At 42.2% G+C, this 27,550-nt stretch overlaps 1 protein-coding gene across 5 annotated transcripts in view; it reads left to right on the forward strand.

Moving 5' to 3' along the window:
- The window catches only part of ARHGEF3 (Rho guanine nucleotide exchange factor 3), a 312,008-nt gene that overhangs the window by 100,854 nt on the left and 183,604 nt on the right, over positions 1-27,550 (forward strand). For all 5 annotated transcript variants that reach the window (XM_061396610.1, XM_061396607.1, XM_061396609.1 and 2 more), the window contains one exon: positions 42-108. In XM_061396610.1, the coding sequence (XP_061252594.1) occupies positions 42-108 (67 nt within the window). The remainder of the gene's footprint in view (positions 1-41; positions 109-27,550) is intronic.

The raw sequence follows: 27,550 nt of genomic DNA on the forward strand, positions 1-27,550 counted from the left end.
TCTGAATAATGAGTGCATCTCCTTTTTTTGTCCTCTTCCAGGCCTAAACGGCAGCGGCAGAACAACTTTCCCATGTTTCCATCTCCTAAAGACTGGAATTTCAGAGGGGTAAGTGCTTTCCCCTGAGCAATCCCACCCGTTACTTGTCCTCTTCTGGGTGCTGCAGAGAGGACTCAGCTGAGGTGGACTTTACTAGCCAAGTCTCCACCAAGCTTCTGTGCTTTACCACCTGGGGAAGTCATCTTTGCATCAGCGCCTGTGGTTTAATTAAAAAGCTCCAAGTGGTTCAGTAAGTACCCAGTGAAGTTTGCCTGCTCTGTAGGTGTTGGGTTACAGGAAGCATCCTATGAAGAAGCCAGGAGATGTCAAGGTTGATGAAGTGGGCACTGTGGCTGTTTCGGGGGAACAAGAAAGGTGCAGAGTGAAGGCAAAAGAAATCAGAAATATACTGTCTGTACATATGTAGTTTTATGACTGTGGGGAGCTTTACTTTACAAAAGGAGAGAGGTCTGTAAGCTTTAAACATTAGATGCTGAAGGGAATCATGGAATTCTCTCAGTCACAAAGCTCTTAGACCCTTAGAGGTGTAGGGAGGGTCGGATTTAACCTTTGCTTGATGCAAAATTCTCTTCCTTTATGTAATAGTGATAATAATAGTAGTCAAAGTGTCCCATCTGTGTGTCAAATTGAATTCTAGCTCTGACTTCAGGAACCGGACTCTTGCCTGTGTAGAGTACGCTCTGAGCTCTGTATCACCAACAGGCCTTTGCATACGTTGTACCTTATGCCCAAAACAGCCTCCTGCTGCATGATACCACACTCCTGCATACACTGGACAGGCCCACCCACTTCACCCATTGGGTCTAAGCTTTGACATCACCTTCCATGGGAACGCATCGTGTCCGCCCCTTAAATCTAACCTAGAGGCATCTCCTGTGGATCCCTGTAGTTCTTTTTCTCATTGTTAAAAGATTGTTAGTTAACATGTAGTGACATTTAAGATTGGAAGCCCCAAGCATTGGAGACCTTATCAGTCTCTCTTGTTACTGCATAATCCCTGGGCCTAGCACAGTGCCTAGAACATACATACTTAAGGTGAATGAATAAATGGAATGAATGAATAAATAAATCTCTCACATATATCTGACACAAAATTCACTTCAGATTATGTTTCAGGTTCTTTAGTCTTTCGGCAGTGTTTTTACTGGTTCAGTTCACCTTTAATATCCTACATACATCTCAGTCATTTTCCCCAAATGTCTTTTTAAAAATACAAATCATGGCTCTCTTTTAGCTAAGTTTTCAGTATGCTTTTAACTGAATACAAAGAGAAATGTGTTGGCCTCTTAAGTAGGTATGTGTGTCTTACCGAGTCTAAGTCATGTACCTCCTCGGTTGGTTATGGTTTTGTGAACAAGACCCCCATTTCTCAAAGTGTGTTCAGTTGGATGATCATAAACATTAAGTGAAAAAAAAAGGCTTGTGTGGTACAACAGGCTTGGGACACCCTGAGAGCACCAAATTAAAGTATGTTCACCATGCAGGACTTCTCAGAGCCTTCAGTGTGTTGATGCGCATGGAGACCACGTGAAGGAGAGCTGATGGAGTTTGCATGGAGCATCTCCCAAAGTCATTGGCCATAAACCTTTGTTGAAAAAATAGTGTGTACACACTTTGACAGGGTTGACATCTGTAGTTGGTTTTGAACTAAAGAGAAGTTGAAGTGTTTTGAAAGTTTTTATTTTCTCTCCCTCTCTACCTTCCCTCGAGTGTACCACCCACTTCCTTCTGATTCAACCTCTACTAGGGTTGAGGTCCATCTAGGATTTGCCTGGAACTGTCCTGGCTTTAGCACTGAAAGTCCCATGTCTTGGGAAACTTCAGTCCCGGGCAAGCTGGGACAACTTGATAACCCTACCTTTGGCTAAAACTTCTTCAACTGTTTGTCCTTGAAAAATGTTTCATGAATTTTTAAGCTTGAGTCTGATTTGTAGATCTTACTGCTGAAAAGGGAACTGTTAGACACATACTTGGCTTAAGGGACGTTCTGTCTGTCACAGCCTTGCAGGGGTAACATTTAACACTAGTAATTTGCTGCAGGGGAGCAAGCAGACAACTGGCCCCTGGCTAATTAAAACCACATAGGTAACAGAATCTAATGCTTTGTTGACTTCAAAATCATCCTATCAGCCCTCAAATTCATAGCCAGCTCATAAGATTTCCCCCAAGAGTTAAAAGTGTCGAAATGACTAGAGTCTATTTAGGTGGTCAGGTCAGTTGTGTTTTTCTTGGTCTCTTGTCTTTGTTTTGATTCTTCTGGCCCCTGTGGCTTCCTGGTAAAGTTAGACAAACTGACCTCAAGACCACACCAGAGAGAGATGGTTCAGGGCCTGGCCAATTGCCAGATTCCTCTGTGGCCAAAGTCATCCCTCTGTCCCTTGGAGCATAATATTCCATGGCCTAAGGGGCGTGGAAGAAAACCCAAGCCAGTGGGAACACCGTCACTCCCAGCTCTGTAAGCATAGTTATGGTAATTGGAACTAAAGAATAAGAAGCATCCAGAATGCCAGGAGGAAAACATGGGAGGCGTTATCTAATTGATACATTTTCTATAATGAAATGTGACACTCAGGCCTGCTAGACTGTTCTAGGGCAAGACATGTGTTCTATGAACTCTTCATTTTCTTCTTTGTTTGGAAGGAAAGGGTTTAGAACCTCTGTGATAGCAAATTTCCCATTTTTATATATGTGGCAGAGAAAAACACTAGAAGCATTTGCATTTCCATTCCTTTTCAGCTCGTGAAGCAGAAGGAGCCTGTGTTACTTTCTCGCGTCCTGGACATGTGTGGGGTTTGGGGATAGGGGTGCGGGTAAGAGATGGTGAGAAACGGATTGGAAAAGGCAAGAGGAGAAAGAACCACATGGCTCTAAACGAGAAGTGAGATGGAGACACATGAGGGCCAAGGAGGGAGCATGGGACAGGGTGCAAGGTGGGGAGAGGGAGTGGTCAATGTCTTAAGAAACAGACATTTTGGGAAAAGAGAGATGTTTCAAAATGTCAGTAATTTTAAGGAAGATCTTGCTGAGGGAGTGTATGGTAACCGCCTCCTTGTTGTTCCCTTTAGATCCACTGCAGATCTCATGACTTCTTAAAGCCTTAGGAATTGCATTTATGGTTTTCCTCTTTTTGGCTGGAGTTTCTGGCCGCCAAGAGCCTCAGGAAGGGCTGGTGACACCTGGATGACACATCTTTTCTATGTACCAAGCGGTTCAGTCCTTTCATGAGTTACTGCTGCTAATTGTTGGCTGTGTCCTTTGATTCCCATACTCCTCTAAGGAGACAGAGGCCCTGGGTGTTACAACTGCCTGGAATTTCTCTACCCTCCCTGGCCAGGGCTGGTGCTGTGCTCTCACCAGAACATGAATGCTACAGATACGTTCAAGGAGAGAAGCCAGGAGCATGGTTGTGGTTGGGACAGTTATGGTAGGAAAATTACAGGTGAGACCCGAACAGGATGGGGAGAATAAGAAGGCAGGACCCTCAGAGAGGTGGGACCCTGGGGGTGTCTCACCCTGTGTCAGCTCCTCTGGATCTGGTTCATTTCAGTTTAGTTCAGTTACTCAGTCATGTCCGACTCTCTGAAACCCCATGTACTGCAGCATGCCAGGCTTCCCTGTCCATCACCAGCTCTCGGAGTTTACCCAAACTCATGTCCTTCGAGTCGGGGATGCCATCCATCCATCTCATCCTCTGTCATCCCCTTCTCCTCCCACTTTCAATCTTTCCCAGCATCAGGGTCTTTTCCAGTGAGTTGGTTCTTCGCATCAGGTGGCCAAAGTATTGGAGTTTCAGCTTCAGCATCAGTCCTTCCAATGAATATTCAGGACTGATTTCCTTGAGGATTGACTGGTTGGATCTCCTTGCAGTCCACGGGACTCTCAAGAGTCTTCTCCAACACCACAGTTCAAAAGCAATAGAATGGGAAAGACTAGAGATCTCTTCAAGAAAATTAGAGATACCAAGGGAACATTTCATGCAAAGATGAGCACAATAAAGGACAGAAATGGTATGGACCTAACAGAAGCAGAAGAGATTAAAAAGAGGTGGCAAGAATACACAGAATAACTATACAAAAAGATCTTCATGACCCAGATAACTACGATGGTGTGGTCACTCACCTAGAGACATCCTGGAATGCGAAGTCAAATGGGCCTTAAGAAGTGTCATTACAAGCAAAGCTAGTGGAGATGATGGAATTCCAGTTGAGCTATTTCAAATCCTAAAAGACAGTGCCATGAAAGTGCTGCACTCAATATGCCAGCAAATCTGGAAATCTCAGCAGTGGCCACAGGGCTGGAAAAGGTCAGTTTTCATTCCAATCCCAAAGAAAGGCATTGCCAAAGAATGCTCAAACTACCACACAATTGCTCTTATCTCACATGCTAGCAAAATAATGCTCAAAATTCTCCAAGTCAACTTCAACAGTACAGGAACCGTGAACTTCCAGATGTTCAAGCTGGATTTAGAAAAGGCAGAGGAACCAGAGGTCAAATTGCCAACATCTACTGAATCATATAAAAAGCAAGAGAGTTCCAGAAAAACATTTACTTTTGCTTTATTAACTACACAAAAACCTTTGACTGTGTGGATCACCACAAACTGTGGAAAATTCTTAAAGAGATGGGAATACCAGACCACCTGACCTGCCTCCTGAGAAATCTATATGCAGGTCAAGAAGTGACAGTTAGAACTGGACATGGAACAACAGACTGGTTCCAAATAGGAAAAGGAGTACGTCAAGGCTGTATATTGTCACTCTGTTTATTTAACTTGTATGCAGAATACATCATGAGAAATGCTGGGCTGGATGAAGCACAAGCTGAAATCAAGATTGCCGGGAGAAATATCAATAACCTCAGATACGCAGGTGACACCACCCTTACGGCAGAAAGTGAAGAAGAACTAAAGAGTGTCTTGATGAAAGTGAAAGAGGAGAGTGAAAAAGTTGGCGTAAAACTCAACATTCAGAAAACTAAGACCATGACATCTGGTCCCATCACTTCATGGCAAATAGATGGGGGAACAATGGAAACAGTGAGAGACTTTATTTTTGGGGGCTCCAAAATCACTGCAGATGGTGACTTCAGCCATGAAATTAAAAGACGCTTGCTCCTTGGAAGAAAAACTATGACTAACTTAGATAGCATATTAAAAAGCAGAGACATTACTGTACCAACAGAGTTCCATCTAGTCAAAGCTATGGTTTTTCCTGTGGTCATGTATGGATGTGAGAGTTGGACTATAAAGAAAGCTGAGCGCTGAAGAATTGATGCTTTTGAACTGGATATGGTTGGGCATTGTAAAGTTCAGAATTCTGACCCTTTATTGTGAGAATATTCGCTGCAGCTCCTCCAGTAAGCTGAGACAGAGAGTCACAGAGACAGAGTCAGGGAGGAAACTCATCCTAGAAATGTGAAAATCTCTGGACCACAACACCTGGCATTGCCTATAGTAAACTTGAAAATATTTAACAAGACCTTCCACCTCATGCGAAGAGTTGACTCATTGGAAAAGACCCTGATGTTGGGAGGGACTGGGGGCAGGAGGAGAAGGGGTGACAGAGGATGAGATGGCTGGATGGCATCACCAACTCGATGGACCTGAGTTTGGGTAAACTCCGGGAGTTGGTGATGGACAGGAAGGCACGGTGTGCTGTGATTCATGGGGTGGCAAAGAGTCGGACACGACTGAGTGACTGAACTGAACTATGTATGAGACATTGTTTTAGGTACTAGGTCTGAGATTTGAAAGAAATAGCAAGCAAATTTCAGGGCCATACTGGTCTTGTCTCTTTCTCCAGTGCTTGGCCTTTATACTTGCCTAAACCGTTTGGTAAGAAATGTCTGAAGCTTTGGAAGGGACTTTGAACATTATGTGTGTGTGCCTGTGTGTGCTCAGCTGCTAAATCCTGTCCGACTCTTTGCGACCTCATGGACTGTAGCCTGCCAGCCTCCTCTGCCCATGGGATTTCCCAGGCAAGAATACTGGAGTGGGTTGCCATTTCCTTCTCCAGGGCACCTTCCCAGCCCGGGGATTGAAACTGTGACTCCTGTGTGTCCTGTATTAGCAGGCGGATTCTTTACCACTGAAACCACCAGGGAAGCCCTTAATGTCGTACCCCAAACCTTTTCATTTTCAGTTGAGGAAAATAAGGTTTAGTGTATTAGTCAGGACTCTTCTGGCTACTAGTGATAGAAACACAATTATAACAAGCTCAAGTGGAGAGGGAAATTTATTGGTTCATGTAACCGAGGGAAACTGATGGATAGGCTTCAGGTACAGCTGTATCCAGGTATACTCTCTCAGCTTTGTCACTTTTGAGGTTTTGGTCTTATGTTCTCCTACTGCACGTGAACTGTTTTAGAAGGAGGTGATGACCACAAATAGCCACACGTTTCCAGACAAAAGGGAGTTTTTGCTTCCAGAATCCTGATGTGAAATCCCAGCATAGGACTCTGATTGCCCTGGTTCCACTCACATAGTTATACTTTGGCCAGTGACTGTGGTCAAGAGCACTGGACAGAGCTTGGTCATGTGCCCCTCTGAAGGAGCTGGGTTGACAGAGTTTCATGATTGGCAGTTCTACTGGAGCCATTGAAAGTGGGGAAGGGACATTCGCTCCAAGGAAAAGGTTATTGTTGTTAATAAAAGGTTAAAGGGCATTCATTCAACAACAAAGACACAAAATTGAATAAGACACAGTCTTCATCTCATGTACCTTAACATCTAGTAGATGTGTAGGTAAACAAATTATTTTATCATAGCAGAATGTCAGAGTAGGAGACATATGACAGAGCTGCTTAACAGGGATTGAAAACAGAAGGTCACTAGGCCAGATAGTAAACACTCGTATTTTCAAATGATCCCTTTTTTACATGGCATGGGTAACATGCGGCCATCCATGGCTACAGCCCCTGGCACTGTTGGAGGTGAGTTGGGAATCCCTCTGGGTGTGGGAGGTCCAGATGTTTGAGGGGTCACTGGATGCCTGAAATTTAGTGCAGGGTTTAGGAAGTATGTCATATGTTTTAGGGCAAAGGTCTTCATTTATTTTTAGCCACACTTTCAGAGTTCTGTGGTCCATGTATCTATGGCTGTAGTTCTGATGGTAGAAAGTACAGTTAGGTATGTGAGACATTTGTAAAAAGATTGATTTGAAGGCCCTTCAAAACCAGTAGAGGTTTATTCATCTTGCTGGGGTTGAAAATGGATCTTATTGGCCTTTGAAAGCGATGCTTGTTACATAGGCTTGCTGGCCCGTTGTGAGCCCCTTCCCTCCAGCCTGCCCCTGACTTCTTTCTGCATGGACTTTGGGCCTTCTCTCCCATACCCTGAGTATCTACAGTTGCCTGTTAGTCTTCTCTCTTCTTTGGCACTTTCTGGGTACATTCCTGGCACAGTTAATGCTATTTTAACTAATAACCTCCTACTCCAAGGAAGAGTTTGGTACCATCACCGAAGAGAGTCCAGTTTCTAGACAGACAGGAAATAATGCTGGTGAGGCTCAAAGCCAAGAGAATTAGGAGTAGAGTCACATCTCCAGGCAATAGGTCTGTGCCTGCTCCAGGCCGCCTGACCCACCCCCAGGCCCCATGTTTGGAAGGAAGTTGGCAAACCCTAGATGAATGTTTCTTGAAGATCAGGCTGAAATGCTGCCAAATTCACAACTCATTAGAGTGACAGTCTCTAATACTCAAAACTCCCCTCGCCCCTTCAGCGTTTACCATAGCCTCACCCCTCTTTTGCCAAAGAAGGTGGCATGGCTTTTTCTTCTCTCGCAGCCTCGGTTTGTACATTTACCTACATTATTTAACATCAGCTCCAAGCAAGGCTGTGGCAGTGCTGCGTGGTAGATAGTACCTGTCCCATTTCGAATATGAGGAAACGGAGCGCCCACCTGCTCGCTGCCTGAAGTCACAGCCATGGTGAGTGGCAGAGCCAGCTTGAGAGCCTGGGATGGGCTTTCCCCAGGCAATGGGAGCCTGTTGCCCTTCTAAAAGAAAGCGGATTACACATACCTTGATTTCAGAGAAAGTTAGGCATGACCATCTTTTTAACAGTGCTAGAAACAAGGGACAATTCTGTGGTAAACTTGTCATCACCTCAAATCCTTTTTAGTTACCTTCTGCTCCCTTGAACTTTTTTGTTTCTGTTTATTTTTTTGTTGAAGTATGTGTGTGCTAAGTCGCTTCAGTTGTGTCCGTCTCTTTGCGACCCCATGGACTGTAGCTCACCAGGCTCCTCTGTCTATGGAATTCTCCAGGCAAGAATACTGGAGTGGGTTGCCATGCCCTTCTCCAGGGGATCTTCCTGACCCAGGGATTCAACCTGTGACTCTTATGTCTCCTGCATTGGCAGATGGGTTCCACCTAGGAAGCCCAAAGTGTTGAAGTATAGTAGATTACAATATTGTGTTAGTTTCAGGTGTATAGCAAAGTGATTCAGTTATATATATATTCAGTTATATATATATATAAATCTAAAAATTATATATATACGTTATATGTATTATATATAAATATATACATATATATGTATATATAATTATATATATGTATATATATGTATAATTTTTAGATTTTTTTCCTATTATAGGTTAGTATAAGATGTTGAATGTATCTCCCTGTGCTTATAACACTAAATCCTTGTTGTTTATCTACTTTATGTAGTATGTATCTGTTGATCCCATGTTCCTAATTTATCCCTGCCTGCCTCTCTTTCCCCTTTGATAACCATAAGTTTGTTTTATATGTTTGTGAGTCTGTTTCTGTTTTGTATATATATTCATTTGTATTATTTTTTAGATTTCACACATAAGTGATATCATATATATCTTTCTCTGACATTTCACTAAATACAGTATACATTTCACTAACTATAGTATTTTCTAGGTCCATTCATAATGCTGAAAATGGCAATATTTTATTCATTTTAATGACTGAGTAGTATTCCTGTGTGTGTATGTTCAGTTTTATGTATAAAACTGAATTACTGTACACCTGAAACTATAATCAACTATCTATATCTATATCTATATCTATATATATATCTCACATCTTCTTAAGCCAATTGTCTATTGATGTGTGCTTGGGTTGTTTCAATGTCTTGTCTATTGTAAAAAGTGCTGCTACGAATATTGGGGTACATGTATCTTTTCAAACTAGAGTTTTTGTCTTTTCTGGAGTGGAGTTGCTGAATTGTATGATAGCTCTATTTTTTGTTTTATAAGAAGTCTCTATACTGTTTTTCATAGTGGCTGCACCGATTTACATTCCCACAATAGTATGGAAGGTTCCCTTTTCTCCGTATTTTCTCCAGCATTTATTGTTCATAGTCTTAAGTGATGATGGCCATTCTGACCAGTGTAAGGTGATACCTCATTGTAGTTTTGATTTGCATTTCTGTGGTAACTAGTGATGTTGAGCATCTTTTCATGTGCTTTTTGGCCATCTGTGTGTCTTCTTTGGAGAAATGTCTATTTAGATCTTTGGCCTGTTTTTTATTGAGTTGTTTATTTTTTTGATATTGAGTTGCATGAGCTGCTTGTATATTTTGGAGATTAAGCTTTTGTTGTTCACACTGTTTGTAAATATTTTCTCCAATTCCATAGGTTGTCTTTTTGTTTTACTGATGGTTTCCTTTGCTGTGCAAAACCTTGTAAGTTTGATGATGTCCCATTTGTTTATTTTTGCTTTCATTTCTATTGCCTTGGGAGACTGATCTAAGAAAATATTGCTACGATTTATATCAGGGAATGTTTTGCCTGTGTTCTCTTCTAGGAGTTTTATGGTGTCATGACTTATATTTAAGTCTTTAAACCAATTTGAGTTTATAATAGATGCCTTTTGATGTGAGGTGCCCCTTCGAAACAAAAAACTGTCTCTCATTTCCGCTTAGTCTTCTTGTCTCATTTCCCTTCAGACAGTGGAGAAGCCACCCTGTGAAAGACACCTGTGAGGAAAAGCCCGTGTCATCTTCAGTGTGCTGACACCAAAACTATGCCAGGCACGTTGAAGCTCATTTTTAGACTCAAAAGTGGTTTCTTTTTTGGCCGTATGTGAGGTCTATGGGGACAGCGGCTTGTGCACCACCTGTGCAAGCTCTGTACTTCTGAGACAGAATTTATAGATGCCTTTGTTTATTTTATACAGCTGTCAACTCAGTTATTCCCTTTTTGTTCCAGAATTATACAAGGTAAAAGATGCGTTTGACTGTGGTCTTTTTGGTTACTTAGGAGATCTTTCGGGTGATAGAATTTGACTCAAATTAGCTTAAACAAGGAGAGTTTCAAAAATTATAGAGGTCTCCAGATATTTCATGGAATGCAGCAGGATCTCAGAAATCCCTGGAAGCAGCACCTGAAGCCCATGAGGGTTCCCAATTCCTCTGTTGTTTGCTGCATTTTTTCTGCAGACTAACTTCCATACTGTGGAAATGCAGCCATCTGCAGAGTGACAGCTTTTTCTCTCTCAGAGCCAAAATTACTGGTGGGGAAGATTTTGATTGGTTCAGCCTGGGTCAGGTGGATACTCCAAGCCCAATCAGCTGTGGCCACAGTGTGGAGTCTGCTCTACTGGCTCCTGTGGTAACCATAGTAACAAGGGAGGGAAGGGGCAGTTTCCATAGGAAGGGGAGACAACAATTCTTGTCTACAGCAGTCTTTCCCATCTCTCATCCCATAGTAAAGGGTAATCACCCTGATGCCCAGGGTCTGACTGTCAAATAAACAAAACTTCTAACCCCTTTTTTTCCCATGTTAGCTAGAAGTAGTCCTTTTGGTTATTGTTTTTTTTTTTTTTTTCCAGTCCTCAGAATCTGAAGTGGGAGCAAGAATAAACTGCTCATAAGACATAAGGCATAGTAGTCCTCTGGATTAATTGAAATAATAGCAGATCCTGGACAATTGCATTCTGAAATGGCTGTTATTAATTCTGTTACCATTGGGTAACATTGGAGCTAGGGGTTTTATTTTTATTTTATTTTAAAAAAATGTTATTGAAGTGTTATAGATGTACAATGTGTTAATTTCTGCTGCACAGCAAAGTGATTCAGCTATATATATATATATATAGTCTTTTTCGTATTCTTTCCCATTGTAGTTTATCACAGGATATTGATTTACAGTTCCCTGCACTATATAGAAGGACTTTGTTGTGTATCCACTCTGTATATAATAGTTCGCAGCTGCTAATCTCAAACTACCAGTGCTTCCTTCCCCATCACCCATTCTTTGGCAGTCACAAAACTATTCTCTATGTCTGTAAGCCAGAAATGTTTCTATGTTTAGTTGTGTTGCATTTTAGATTCCATGTATAAGTGATATCATATGGTATTGGTTTTTCTCTTTCTGACTTACTTCACTTAGTATGATAATCTCTAGGGCCATCCATGTTGCTGCAAATGGCATTATTTTGTTATTTGTATGACTAAGATTCCATTGCATATATATATACCACATTTTCTCTATCCGTTCATCTGTTGATGAACATTTTGGTTGTTTCCATGTCTTGGCTATTATAAACAGTGCTGCTATGAATGTAGGGGTGAATATATATTTTCAAATTAGAGTTTTATCAGAGTATGTGCCCAGGAGTGGGATTGGTAAATCATATGGCAACTCTATTTTTAGTTTCTTGAGGAACCTGCATGCTGTTTTCCTTAGTGGCTACACCAATTTACACTCCCACCAACAGTGTAGGAGGGTTCCATGTTCCCCATACCCTCTCTAGCACTTATTATCTGCAGACTTTTTAATGATGGCCGTTCTGACTATGGTACCTCATTGTAGTTTTGATTTGCATTTCTCTAATAATTAGTGTTGATGAGCATCTTTCAGTGTGCTCATTGGCCATCCATATGTCTTCTTTGGAGAAATGTCTATTTAGGTCTTCTAGTCAGGGGTTTAAAATAGAAGGTGGCCCAAGGATCAGTCTCAGTATTTCTTTGTGTTTTGTTGCATTTATGACTTTTCATGGAGGTTTTTATTTTTTGTTCCAGTCAAATTTAGCATTCATTATGCAAACAATATCATGGCAGTGATCTCATCACCTCTGAAAGGCCATCTTGCTATTTGAAGGCATGGGAGGGGATGGTGATGTTGAGAACTGAGGGGATGCACCAATTTGGAACATTGATTTTCTGAATCTGAACCTCTCCCTTCACATTTTCTTTTTCCCTCCACGATAGATTTTACATTCTGTTTCCTGCTCACTTCAAAAGCTGCTGATAGGAGTTGAAGCCTCACTTTTCTTCTTTCCCATCATCTTCCTCTTCAAAGTAACGTGGTACATTTAATGGATTGGATGACGTTTAACTCATTGTGACTCTAAACAGTGCCTTCTTTTCTTTTTCATTTTTGTCTGCAAAGCTTGGCAGGTGGGATCTTTGTTCCTTGACCAGGGATTGAAGTCGAGCCCCGTGCATTGAAAGCATGGAGTCTTAACCACTGGACTGCCAGGGAATGGCCCCGGTGTCCTTTAAATGCTCAAATCACATTGTCTGTTTAAAGCAGTTGAAACATAGAAGCAAGGTGGGAAAATGGAGTAAGTTAACTCCCAGCAGAGAGGATGCAGATGGGAAGGAAGGGTCCCTCCAGTATCCCAGGGTTCACAATGCTGGTGTGTCCCCTCTCTCTCCACTGCATTGGCCTTTCTCTCTGACATGGTTGCAGGACCAGAGTTGAAGTGCAGGCAGGCAGTCTACAGACTGAAGGTGCCCTGGGCCACTGACACACACTTGCTTTATCATAAAACCTCAGAGACAAACATAACTGGTCAGCAGTAGCAGCTTGCCAATTAGCTAGCTGAACAGCTGGCTGATTTCTATTTCATTTGTGTTTCTTGGGCAGAAGGGATGTGGGGTCAGGATGAAGTGTTTCCAATGGGCAGCCAGACTAAGACCTCATGTATTTTAAGTGCTCATATATATTTAGTACCTCTGTGCAGTTAGTACCTCAGAAGTCTCACGCATATTTAGTGCATAACAGACATTCAGTAACCAAGTGGCTCATGAATAATCGGTATCTTTTGATCCTTTCACCGTTTCATATCTTTGTTTACCACACACATGTTCTACTTGGTGACCACTTATTTATACTTAAGATATTTCTATTATTGAAGATGAATAAGTGTTACAAACTTATTCATTTTTAGTAATTAAAATAAATATTCTCTAAAAGCAAATGCTCGTTACAACTTGATTGCCTAGAGCTCATTTTTAAATGGTCTATTTTCTTTAGGCCTGATGATGAAAATTCTTCCCTTACTTGATTTTTGGGCCTCCCAGCCTTGTCCTTCCTTATGCAAACTCTCCTTATGCAAACGCCATCTGACACTGGAAATCTCAGTGAACACACCTCGTGAATGAGCCTTTTTGACCATGACTTTCACATGGTCCAGCTGGTTTAGACGCTTTAGTAGCAGCATGGCCCACCCCTGCCATGACCTCCTGGTTAACACACGTTCAGGGAAAAGAAAAACATACCATACAGCAGAACGGTGCTAATGTATAATGTGTTTTTATATCCTCAGGGCTGGTTTGACCTTTCATCCATTTGGGAAAAGACAGGGAATTAGGCCTATTACTTTTTTATGGACAGATGAAGGCTTGCTTAAGATCATAGTTCTGATTTGAGGAAGTTGTGATAGAGGTGTATCAGATGTGTATTTCATTTATGTAGGTTCAGCTAAACCTGCTCATAGAAAAGGAGTGTTGGATGGAGTGGCAAACCTGCTTTTTCCTCTGTTGATCCTAGTAGGGTGATGGTGATTCTAGACCTTGATAGGGATTTATTGTGCTGCATTCCCCCTGAACACAAGCAACAGCTTTGTCAGGAGCTCAACTGGAGATGTATATACAATATTTGTTCTAGCAGTAAAGTAGGAACTCTTAGGGCTCACTGAAATCATTCCTTGGATATGTGCTTGCAAAGTCTCTTCAGTCATGTCTGTGACGTGACTGTTTGGGACCCCGTGGACTGTAGCCCACCAGGCTCCTCTGTCCATGGGATTCTCCAGGCAAGAATACTGGAGTGGGTTGCCATGCCTTTCTCTAGGGGATCTTCCTGGCCCAGGAATCGAACCTGTGTCTCCTGTAGCTCCTGCATTGCAGGCAGATTCTTTACCGCTGAGCCACTGGGGAAGCCTTAAGAACTCTTAAGTGTGGTTTATTGAGAGAAGGATGGTCAGGCTTCACCTGATGTCTTCCTAAGGGGTTTCCAAGATGGTTATTTTTACTATGTGTGCTATTTTTTCAACTGTTTGTTATGAAAAATTTTAAATATATGGGATGTTGAAAAGTAAGTACAATGAACACCCACCATCTAGAATCAACAATTGCTAACATTTGGCTTTAGCTGTTTATCTATCTCTAACTGTTTATGCAATCTGCTTAATTTTACAAAATCTTTTCAAAGTATGACAGTCATGACACTTCACTTCTAAATTCTTTAATACATGTGTACTAAGAATATGAACATTTTCCTACATTATCAGACCTAAGAAAGCTACTATTAATTCCCCAACATTCAGTCTGTATTCCTATTTCCCCAACTATCTTTTATAGTTGATTTCCCTGAAGACATTCAAGGGCCTTGCATTGCATCTGATTGGATTTTTTGTTTGGTGGTTTTTTAATCCAGTTGAGGACCATGACTTCATTTTGTAACTGTGTTTTTTAGTCCTTTTAAGTCCTTGAATAGTCCTCTCATTCCTCTTGTTGTTTTTTTTTTTTTTTATGAAATTGATTTTTTTTAAAAAGACCAGACTAATTGCTTGTAGAATGGACTTCACATTTTAGTTTATCTGATTGCTTACCTAAGATGTCATTTAACTTGCTCTTCTGTCCTTTATATTTTTTATAACACTGGTAATTTATGTCAAAAGACTTCGTTTGTTTCAGATTAAGCACTTTTGGGCAGGAAGATATCCTAAGGGATGCCAGCTACTTGCATCTCATTAAGAGGCACGTGGCATTGGTTGTTTGTAATAAATGGTGCCGACTTGCTGCACAGGAGAGTTGCTGCTGACAGTCCATTCGAGTGAGGAATGACTCCGTTGTAGATTCCTTAGTGGTTATTTCAGACTGAGTTCTTGTCAGAAAGCAGGTGCTTGCTCCCATTACGAGACAAGTGCTATTTAACAAGAGAATTATAGCTGCAGAAACCAAGGATTTCTTTGTGTGGGTTGGTTTCATTCTTTCTTTCTTGGCTATGGTCTTCTGATATGTAAGTCCTGCTCCCAGTGTCTTCTCCTTGCATGAGCTACTGTTGGGTTTGTTACAATGCCAGCTCTGATCCAACCTCACGTGATCTTTTAGCATCTCTTTTTCTCAAAGGCCAGGGTAGTCTCGATTGCCCTGTCCCCAGATACCTAAGAAAACACTGATTGCTTCAGATAGTCTTTCTTGTGTTGAGCCTCACGGGTGGTGGGCAGCCTTCTGGCTGGCTCCTAGAGGGGCTTCCCTCCCCCTTGGTCCAGTCATCTGCAGCCAGAGAGTCAGGGTCAAAGGGGTCTGCTGTTCACCAGGGTGGGCAAGTAAGGGAACCTACTGGGACTCACATTTCTCCCCATATGAAAAATGTATCTAATTCACAGCGTTCTTAAGAGAATTACATTAAATAATTCATGGTAAGTGTTTAGCACTGGGTTTGTGACATACTAGATGCTCAGTAAATACTTTTTTACCCCCTTGCTATGGCTACTGTTATACCTAGTTAGCAGGAGCTGTGGACAACGTTGGGGAAAGTGGGACACATCTCCTGAAAAGAGAATGAGGGGAAGATACTCCAAGCCATGTCCAGCATGGTAGAAAAGGTTTCCATTTATCTGATATTTTTCCATATTGTAGGTTGATCAATTCAGGCCTTGGATTATAAGAGACTGAATCTGGACCATTTGCTCTAGCATATATGTGCCATTAAGTTACAAAAAAAAAAAAAAAAAGAAAGAAACAACTTACTTGATGTATATGGGAATGTGCACCAGTTTGGAGGGAGGAAAGAAAATTTCTTGTGGAAAAGCTATTGCATGAATTTTAAATGTAATCTGGATGTATTCCTGAACATTCTGATGTATTCCTTCTGATAAGTGTGACTTATGGTAATTCAAATCTTATGTACCTTATGAAGTTTGGCGTGGATTCAGTTCTGAATTTATTTTGCTCGTGTCTCTCTGCGCTGGGCGTCTCTCCGTCCTGTCACAGACTGGTACCTCGTACTGGCTGTTCTTGGCTTCTTAACTACAGCACCTTAGCTGCCCAATGAAAACATCCAACGAATGACTACATTCTTTTCATGTTTGTGGTTTTGTTTGCATTCTTGTATGTGAGAAAAATTAACATTGTATTCTGAAGGGTAAAGATTAGTCTGATACTGAGGAAACATTTGAAATCGTTGACCTCAGCAGGTCAGTCTAAGAATTGGAAATTTTTTAAGGTATTGTTTTCAGGCTGCAGAATCAATCAGCCTCTTTTAAAGTGATAACTTTAATGCTCATAGGATGGATGCTGTCACCGATGTTTAGTGACACTGTTACTTCTTCATCTTTTTGGAAAGCTATTTGTGTCAAGATCATAAATATATTTATGGCTGTTGATCTAATAGTCCGACTTCTAGGAATTTATCCTAAAGAAGTTACCAGAGATATGGATTAAGATTTGTGGACAAAAGTGTTTAGTGCAGTTGTCATTATAGTGACAGAAAAAAATGGAAAAAGTGTACATGTCCGATAATGTGAAACAGCTAGTATAAATTGTGTTTTATCCGTATGAGTTCATATTATGCAGCCATAAGGGGATGTTGAGGAAGAGCGCTAATTCAAGAAAAATGTTTATTGTTATGGCTTTAAAAGTAGGAAACAAAATTGTATGTATAGTGAGTAATCTGCTATGAAAAAGTTCACTTAAAGGACTGAAAGAAAGTATGCCAAAATATTAATAATGACTTCCTCTCTGTGAGGTTATAAGTGACATTTTTTTCTTTGTTTTATTTTGACTTTGCCAAGTTTCTACAAGATGCATACATAATTTTTATAATTGAAGAGAAGAAAAATCGAGGTGAGAAGACAAACTATAATTTTTAAGTGGAGTTTTAGGTCTTAAAGTTTAAGAATAAAAATCCATCGCAGGAATAAATCTGAGTCAGAAACTCAATGAATTGGCCTAAATCCCATGGTTACTTAAGATGGAATTTTAAAATAATGGCATCTGTTTGTGGAGGAGTTTTAAATGTGAGAACTTGATAAAGGTGAAGTTGGAGGAATTTTGTCTTCCTTTTCTAACAACAACTAAAAAAAAAAAAATCCATAAATCTTACTTGAATATTTGAGAGGGGAGGAATGCACCTTAATAAGAATGAATACCATGTACTCAGCCAAGAGAGAAATCGCAGTCCTAAAACAGTCATCCCCAAGAGTTAATATTCCAAAGAATTAATAGGTAACTCAGTTGTATCTTCCTCAATTGGGGCACATTATTTTTGATGGGTTCCGGATGATAGCTTGGGACAGTACTATAAAATAATATCACTTTATTATAAGTGATGTTAGCATTATAGAGAGAATTAGAGAAAATTACATAATGTGGCATGAGTTTAGTTTATTATTGAAACTCTGAGGACAATCGATTGCAAACTTGGCTTAGGAATTTAGGAGTCAAAAAGAGACTTGCCTTTTAAAAAAGGCCTCTTGTCCCAAAGTATGTTTCCCGTTGTAATATTTGTGTAGTGAAAATCGAAGGTGTTTTTCTCGGGGCTGATCTTTGCCAGACATCACCAAGTTCATTGCCAAATTCTAAAGCTTCTCTCTCAAGGAAGGAAAAAGTTTGAGACTGCAGTGGTCTTTTCAGGCCTACAGAATCGGTACAAATGGACAAGATTTGCTGCTCCTGATCCGTAACAAAGCCTCTTGCTGCATATTCTAGCAGTCTTGATGTCTTTTTTCCTTCTTTTAAAAATATACTCATCTCATTACGCAGAGTGACTCAGAGGCCTGCATGTGTGCCACTAAGCAGCTTGTCCTCACTTTGCTCTTCATTTTCTCCAACACCCATTGCTCAGGAAGTGGCTTCTCCATCTTGTTTATTAGTCATTCTGACGTGGTCCATCACAGCTCCCTCCCTGGAGCCTACCTAGTCTCTGAACATCATCTCTCTACTTTAAGAAATGTCCATTTCTCTTCCCTTGTCCACTGGCATTTTTTTTTTTTTTTCTATTTTAGGGTTTTGATTTAGAGACTAGTGTTGCCTCTTATATCTCTATTTTATGTTATTTAATGATATTAAACTTATTTAATATATTAAGAAATATTTCTGCTAACCCAAGTCAAAAGGCTAATGCCCAGAAGTGCAGGGGGCAAGAATAGGGAAGAAAAATCCTTACTGTGAGGCGAGAAACAGACGATACAAATAAGTTAGTTGATTTAGTGGTCCAAAAATCTGTGTCTATGTGTGTTTGTGTAGGAAACACAGAGTTGGCTTTCCGGGTGTTCACCACTCACCTGCCTTCTGTTCTCACATTTGACATTTGGTTTTATTTCCAGAAGCACTCAATTTCAGAAGTCTCTGGTTTAGCAATAGGAGGAGATAAAACCATTTTCACCTGTTGTTAGTTGTGTTTATGTAAACAAACCCCTGCAACTGTTGTTGCTTAGAGTCACCGGGCTCATTTCTGCCGGCCTGGCAGGGTTTATGTTGGCAACGGTAAGGAGATGCTATCAACAATTCATTGTGTACTGTTTGCATAACGGGACAGGGCAGCCAGCTCCAGCCAGTTAAAAAAATTAAAAAAAGAAAACATGTGTTGAATTAGTTGGATGATTTTATTAGGGTGCCTGTCTGGTTGGGATGGTGTAACCTGTGACTGGGGAGACAGTGCTGAAGCTCTTAAGAGGTCCCTATAGCTATGCTGGTGGGCTAAGGGGGCAGGTGGCTGAGCCTCTAGAACATGGTGGACTGGCCACCCCTCTGACAAGGAGAGAAACCTCAGTGATGAGAATGCTAGTGAAAGCAGTGTTCAACCGTGTTGCCCTCTGAACCTCAGAGAACCCAGGGCTTTTCCAGAAACTTGGGCCAAGGGACAGTCTGCTGGATTTTCCTTAGTTAATAGCCTTCAACAAGGTTTTCCTGCAAGGACACTCATCCTATTCACCACCACTGAGATAACTTGGAAATACAAACTTTAAAGATGCATGCTGCTGCTAAGTCGCTTCAGTCATGTTCAACTCTGTGCGACTCCATCGACGGCAGCCTCCCAGGCTCCCCCATCCCTGGGATTCTCCAGGCAAGAACACTGGAGTGGGTTGCCATTTCCTTCTCCACTGCATGAAAGTGAAAAGTGAAAGTGAAGTCGCTCAGTCATGTTCCACTCTTTGAGACCCCATGGACTGCAGCCTACCAGGCTCCTCCATCCATGGGATTTTCCAGGCAAGAGTACTGGAGTGGGGTGCCATCACCTTCTCCGTAAAGATGCATAGTGCTTGAATTTACTTCTTCGCTCATGGTCTTAGAACAAAGATACCACTTGACATCGTGACTGTGGAAACATAGGAAATACTGAATTTTTCTTTGTTTTCTATCTGCTTAAGCCACTAGCATGTTACCTAGCAAAGGTTCTTGGCGTGTGGTCCATGGGGCAGTAACAGGAACAGCACCTGGGAGCTCGGGAGCAATGCCGAATCTCAGGCCCCACCACAGACCTGAATTGGCATCTGCATTTTTATCAAGATGCCCAAGGGATCTGAGGGCACATTAAAGTGTGAGAAACACTCTAGTTTTTTGGGCAGTCTTGGAGATGCAACGTCACCTCGGTAGAGGTTCCACATGCCAGTCTTCAGTCAGGATCCGGGGTGACGGAAATGGACGTGTGGCCTGTCTGCTTTCTCTAGTAAAAGAAGGTGGAGCTACGGTGAATCCCGGTCAACAAGGACCCAGGACTCTAGAAACTTACCCAGGAGCCATAATTATTAGTACAAATGCCTCTGTGGTTCAGATAAAAGTAAATGAAGCCACAGGCAGGGTTGAGAATTCTGAGATCTTCCACCCCGACTTTTCTGGCCTCACCCTCCTTTTCCACCCCGGGGGCACCCAGATCATAGCAGTCTGTGTTTGTGGAAAGGTTCTCTGGGAGCTCTTTGTCCAAAGCAGAGGTTGTATTTTTTCTCGCAGTGTGCATATAATATGCACTTCTGCTGAGCCTGTGGGGGCCCTGTGGTGGGAAGGCCCCTCACCCTGACAAGGGACTCATCGGCAAGACAGCAGGTTGTGATAGAGGAGGCATGGGTGTCCATGTGCCTGGCACTGAGGCCCACGTGTTATGTAATGTGTTTCCTGCCTCCAGTTATTTACCGGTCTTGCTCAGTGTGTCCACTGTCCTGGTTGTTGTTTTCTTTGTTCTGTGACAGAGGAGGAATTTGTCCTCTCTGGGGATTTGATCCCGCCCAGCCTTGGCCACTTTTTGGCATGGTTTTTCCTCAGGTGGCAGTTTGCTGGGGGCAGAGGCATATTTTCCAACAGACACCCACCCCCGACCATGTCTGTTTCTTGAGTAGGTCTTCATTTCCAGAGAAATTTGGGGAGAGGCTAAACTGATTACAAGACTCCAGTGATGCCCTGAGTACATTTCAGATTTGGAATGCAAATTGTTGTCTGTAGTAATTATAGTTTGTGCCATGGCCCTGCTCGGCCCCCATGGTCATTATCTTGGTACAGAATAAGTAGCTCTGTGCTTTCGGAGTAGGAGGTAATGAGGAGGAGAGGGGCATGTGAAGGACATTAAGGGGTGTTTTCAGAACCTGTCTCCAAGCCTGTGTGAAAGTAGGACAGACACAGATGTGTGGTGGGATGCTGCCACTGACAAGCTCAGTGACCGTGGGCCAGGACCTCAACCTCTCTGAGCCCCACTGTCCTCCAGTCGCTGTCTCAGAGCGTTGCCATGGTGATGAGATGTCAGTGATGCGATGGGACATTCAGCAAGATGCCTGGAGAATAATAGGTGTTTAACAGCAGGGAATCTCATTGCCTAGCAAATGCCTGAAGGGTAGGGATCTGGAGTGGAAAACACACACCCTTCTTAAGAGGTAATTCCTGTGCACACAGGAGTTTCCTCTCTCGTCCTGCAGAGGAGCTGTGGTACATCCTTCTCATGCTTCTTGCGTCTGCAGAACTTGAGGGCTGGCTTAGGGTGCTGGCTTGTATCAGACTTTCTGTGTGTCCTTCAGTGATTCCATTAACATCTCAGAGCTGTGGGTCTTCTCACTTGTAAAATAGACATCATAATTGTATATGATTCACATGACTGTTGGAAAGACTTTCTGTGAAAACATGTAAATTTCAGCACCAGTGCTTGGTACAAACTCTAAGAATTTAATATTGTTATCTCCTTTGCAGAGATGAAAAACTCAAGGTTTGAAGGACTAAGTAACTTTCCCGAGCCTGTAGTTCATGGGTGGCAAATCCCAGACTCTGACCCAGCAAATTGGCTCTGGAGTCCACATTGATGTCATTGTTACTTTACCCGAAGGGGATCAAAGTCTACTGAGGCTCCCCTCCTCAGACCCTTCATTTTTGTTGACACATTCTTTCTTCAATTAGGTTACAACCAATCGTAATAAAATAATTGTATTATTATAGGTAATAATTACATGTTCTGTAGCACAGTGTTACGTAATATTGGGTTAGACCCAAAGTTCATTCAGGTTTTTCCATTACGTCTTACAGAAAAACTCAACCGAACTTTGCGGCCAACCCAATATTTAAAAATAAAGTTTTATTCAAGATACGTGATTATATACTATAATAAATATTATATATTTTAAATAATGATAGTAGTAACAGCTATTTGCATAGATTCGCATTCTATTGAAAATGTCCTAGCCACTGTCAGAACTTATAATTGCTTTTTGTTGTCCGGTGTGGGTGTTTAGTATCCATGATCCTGCTGTAAATTTCACTGTTTATCATACATAGTCTCCAAAAGCTGCTACAGTTACTTAGCATGTGCCAGACACTGATTTGTTTGATCCTCACACCGATCTGTGGTGGGTGTTCTTAGTATCCTCATTTAACAGATGATGAAACAGAGACACAGAGGAATTAAGCAAATTGCCCGAGGCAACACAGTAAGTAATGGAACTGAGATTTGAATCCAGGTTGCTTGGCTTAGAAGTCCTGTTCCTAGTCCTTTTGCTAAACTGCCTCCACTGATTTCCGACCTACTTTCCGGATGCTGGGCCCTTACCATCTTGGCTGGCCTTGGTGCTCCCAGACCTCCTCAGCTGCAGACTTAGATCCCATTCCCCGTGACTATGTACTGGTCTCACTGAGCCTCAGAAGGTCTCTCTGGGGACTCTTCCTGAATTCCCCAGAGGCTCCTTCAGCATAGGAAGCTCTCTGTGTGGACTCAAACATTCTTAAAAATAAATAAGAGTCAGTCTTTCATTTTAATGATGACACAACCCAGAGGTGAGGTTCTTGTTATCCCATTGGGGGAATGAGGGCAGAGGTTGTTGGAGTTGTACAGTCAAGTAGCAGGGGAATTCCTTCTTTTCTTCATAAATTACAGATGTAAAAGCTCTGTGTAGTTTCACAGTTCAGGAGGGGATGGCTGTGCTTAACTCCCATTAGAAGGGCAAATTTATCTCACTTCTCATATAACAGACGGACAGAGTCAGGAAGCATAGACATGGAATTCTTGGTGGTGTTTGTTACAGTTCCTGGCTTTTAGTTCATGCACATGTACTTTAAATATGTAGCAAATAGAGTACCAGAACGTCTCACCCATGTTATATAGCCATGGCCACTGTTACTGACAGAAAAAGAATTTTTATCTGGTCATGTCTGTTCTTGCCAAAAAACACTCGTGTTGCCCCATTTTCTACAGGATAGAGTTGGCATTCCTACCTTGGTTCCAGCCTTCTGTCTCCTGGCCTTCCCACCCTGTCCCTTCCACAGGCCCTTTGAACATGTCGCCTCTTCCTGGATGAACCGTGCTGTCCCGCCTCCTTTCCTTTGTTCTGGTCCTCCTCCTTTCAGCCTGGCAACTCCTGCATGTTCCCAGCACTCCGTTCAAATGGTGCTTTCACTCAGGGGAAACGTGAGACTAGTCCCTGGTGATCCCTCTGTGTGACTGGTGCTCCAGGGCTGTGGAAAGTGGCAGGGTGAGCAGCCAGCATTGCTGGCAGGCCTGTGTCCCCGGCCTGTGAGCATCTCCGTGGTGTTTTTGTATGTTGACTCAGCACAGAGCTAGGCTCTTCTCTGTTGAGTGAAGGACTTCCTCACCCTTTTTACACACCTGGCTGCATTTCTTTCATAAGGAGGATCCACGGAAAGTAGACAGAACATGTGGTGTAAGAACTGAAATGTGAGGCTATGGGCTCCATGAGAGCTGGGTCAGCCCTGTGGCTCCAGAGCCTGCACTGTGGTCATGTCTCATTCCGTTGCTATCAGACAGCTGCTTGAATGAGCCCTGTGGTAATGATCCCATACTGCAGGCCTGGGTTCAAAACCTCTTTGCATCATTGCCATGCTTGAACAATTCCTTAACCCCTCTGAGCCTATTTCCTTATCTGTAAGTGAAGGTGAAAAAAAGTACCTATCTCATAGGGTGACCATAGAATTGAATGAGTTTAATATAATGTGTGAAGCCTTTGACTGTGTGGATCACAACAAACTGTGGGAAATTCTTAAAGACATGTTAGAATACCAGACCACCTTATCTGTCTCCTGGAAAACCTGTATGCAGGTTAAGCAGCAACAATTAGAATTGGACACGGAACAATGGACTAGTTCAGAATGGAGAAAGGAGTACGTGAAGGCTGTATATTGTCACCCTACTTATTTAACTTATATACAGAGTACATCATGCAAAATGCCAGGCTGGATGAATCACAAGCTGGAATGAAGATTGCTGGGAGAAATATCAACAACCTCAGGTATGCAGATGATACCACTCTAATGGCAGAAAACGAAGAGAAACTAAAGAGCCTTTTGATGAAGGTGAAAGAAGAGAGTGAAAAAGCAGGCTTAACACAATATCCAAAAAACTAAGATCATGGCATCCATTCCTGTCATTTTCATGGGGAATAGAAGTGGAGACAGTGGAAATAGTGACAGATTTTATTTTCTTTGGCTCCAAAGTTACTGTGAATGGTGACTCCAGCCGTGAAATTAAAGATGCTTTCTCCTTGGAAGGAAAGCTATGACAAACCTAGACAGCATATTGAAAAGCAGAGACATCACTTTATCAACAAAGGTCTGTATAGTCAAAGCTGTCGTTTTTCCAGTAGTCAGGTACGGATGTGAGTTGTACCATAAAGAAGGCTGAGCACTGAAGAATTGAGGCTTTTGAATTGTGGTGCTGGAGAAGATTTTTGAGAGTCCCTTGGACTGCAAGGAGATCAAACCAATTGATCCTAATGGAAATCAATCCTGAATACTCATTGAAAAGACTGAAACTCCAATACCTGGCCACTGAGATACAAAGAGTTGACTTATTGGGAGAGTCCCTGATGCTGGGAAAGATTGAGGGCAGGAGGAGAAGGGAGTGACAGAGGATGAGATGATTGGATGACACGACCAACTCAATGGACGTGAGTTTGAGCAAACTCCAGGAGAGAGTGAAGGGTCGGTAAGTCTGGTGTGCTGCAGTCCATGGGTCACGAAGAGCTGGACGTGACTTAGTAAAACTGAAAACAGCAAGAGCACATCTGGCTGTAACAAGCCTCTTGATCAGTGGTGGTGGTTATTGCTATTAATAATGAAATAAATTAATCACAGGGGGTCTGCTGGAAAGGAAATTAACAGGGTGTTGTGATAAAGGATAAGATGATGATGTGTGGGATGTGGTCTTTTAGACAGAAGGCTTCCTGTAAGCCGTGACTGAACTATGAGGAGGACGCGGCTGCAGTGTGAAGAGTTGGAGGAAACAGTTTGCGGTAGAGAAAGTGCAAGGGCCCTGAGGCAGAAAAGAATCTGATGAGGAACAGCATATGTGCCTGGAGCTTAGGAGGAGAGTAGAGTGAGATTGGGGTGCAGCAGGGAGACAGGGGCCGAGTGATACAGGGCCTAGCAGGCTGAAGGGCAGTAATTGGATTGAATTGGAAGTGTGAAAGAATATATTCAGTCCTTATGCTCAGAATCGTTCTTTGGGATTGGTTTCTGGATTCCTCTGGCTTTAGCCCATCCTGTGTTCTGTGCACGTGAACTATCCCCTAGCAAGGAGACCCAGTTGTGATGGATTAAGCAGAAAATGAATTGACTAGATATCAGAAGCTCAGAGAATTTAGGAAGGATCAGGGAATCGGGAACAACGCAAATTGTACTACCAAACATTTCCTGCAGGATTACCACTGCTGGGCAGGGGTGCATACCATGGTTTGCACCGCCAGCACCGGTTACAGGACACCTCTGCGAGCTGCCCCCACCCTCACCAGAACAGTCTGCAGTATCGCCCCTACTTTCCCTGCCAGCTTCTCCTGCCCAGTCTTGGGTAGGAGTCTCTGATTGCCAGCACCTCACTCGTGCCCAGCTGCCAGGGAAACTGGGAAAGCAAGTATATGGCGCCCTGTCTCCTCTGGTAGAATGTGGGCTCGTTCATGAAGTGGGGCTTCCCTCAACCTGGGGTGGAGGGGTGAGCTGCAGAGCATCCCGAGGGTGATGAACGTCCCTCACAGAGACACATGGAGTAAGTGACTCCCGGTCCCATGGCCTCAACAGTGTGCGTCTAATAGGCAGTGGCACTTTAAGTAAGACCTGATTGCTTTTCTCTTAGACACTGATTTTTCAAAAAGCAGTGCCAAATTTGGAAGCAGCTCTTTATCACTCTGATGAGGGGCTAGGGGCTATTTTTTTCTTTTGAAATTAGTTTCATTTGTGCAGGTGTGTGGGGTAGCATGTTTCTCCCATGTTTATCACAGATTTGCATTCCTGTTGGAAATGCCTTGGCCATTGTCAGTGCTTATAATTGCTTCTTGTTATGGCCACGTGGGGCTTATTGTCTAAGATTTTGCTGCAAAGTTTATTGTTTATCTTATATTGTCTCCAGGAAGCTGCATGCGGAAATCTCTGAGTCTTACCAGGAAGTCTGGTTTAAAGGGACAGCCTGCAGGGCAGAGCCCTAACTGGGAGGAGGCATTGAGCTCCCACCCAGAATCAGCTTCCTTCTTTGGGAACTGGGAGGAAGGAAGGCTTTTCTGACTACCTCCCACTTGGTTTGCCGGTTTCCAGTGTTTGGGTGATTCCTTTCTGATTTTGGATGTAAGGGAAAAAGTAACAATATTTATTCCTCTAGTATACAGATATATACCAAGCAAAAAACAAACAAACAAAAAAACACTTTCACTGTTGTGTAGGCAGAATGAACGCTCTGAGTCACGTGTGTATACATGCTTTTCAATCTCTTGGTATTTTGTTGGAAGTGTTTTCATCAAAGCTTAAATTTTTTTGATGGACACAAGGATTTCAAAGAAGTCAGCATTATAACATCTAAAAAATAAATGGGACTTGAGTTTTAACCACCTTCCGATTTTCCCGCCTATTGGAAGGAAGAGGGGAAAAATGAGAAATTGCCAATTTCCTTTGCCTTTTTCTTACTCTCTTTCAAATCAAGATGAAAATGAAGCTATCTTAGATTTGGTAGCAACTTTTCGGTGTGCTCAGAGGAAGACCTGAAGCAGTATCTATAATGACACCTAAAGCCTTCCTTTTCTGCTTGAAAAATCATTATTCCTGTTTTACAGATGAGGAAACTAAGAGTCAAGGAAGTTAAGAAGTGACTTACCAGATCATTCAACTAGTAAATGGCAGAGCCAAATACCACAGAGCTCCCCTATTAATTTACTGTCCATCATTCCAGCCAGCCAGTTGTTCCCAGAAATTATCCCTAAGGAGATATCTGGAGTCAAAATACTAGTGAGAAACTTTTTTAAAAGAATGATTTCTGCTTTGGTTATGCATTTTTAACTCAGACATTCAGTTTGTTGCGATGTATTTTTTTTGATATAAGCAGGTTACTTTCCAAATGCCTCCTGAGTATTCAAATGGTAGGAGTACCACCCTCCTCATATTTAGATTTTCTACTTCTAACCACTTTTGACAGTTTAATGCCGAACAGTAAGTCTCATTTCCAAGGAAGGAAGCTCTTTGGCTGATAGATATCAGCTAATCAGTTTTTAAACCTTTTTTTTTTTTTTTCCTAAGAATTGGTTAGAGGTCAGCAACCTGCTGGAGTTTCACTTTTAACTGATAGTTTAACAAAGAGGACTTGACAGTCCTTTGAAAAAACTGTATTCAGGGTATTGACGTTTCTAAGAAATTGAGTGAGCTTCTTGGAAGCACCCCAGTCTGCTCCATGCAGAAATTCTTCAGGCTTCCCTGCTCATGTTCTTAAAGGAAGTGGAACCCCAGGGACCAGCCTAGGTTAGTGGCTGTTTCACAGGGCACATCAGAAGGTGGCTCTCCTTATTTTTCATTTGCTTTTTAAAATAGCTGTCTATGTATTGG

Source organism: Bos javanicus, chromosome 22 (genome assembly GCF_032452875.1).
Source record: "Bos javanicus breed banteng chromosome 22, ARS-OSU_banteng_1.0, whole genome shotgun sequence".
Taxonomy (NCBI): domain Eukaryota; kingdom Metazoa; phylum Chordata; class Mammalia; order Artiodactyla; family Bovidae; genus Bos; species Bos javanicus.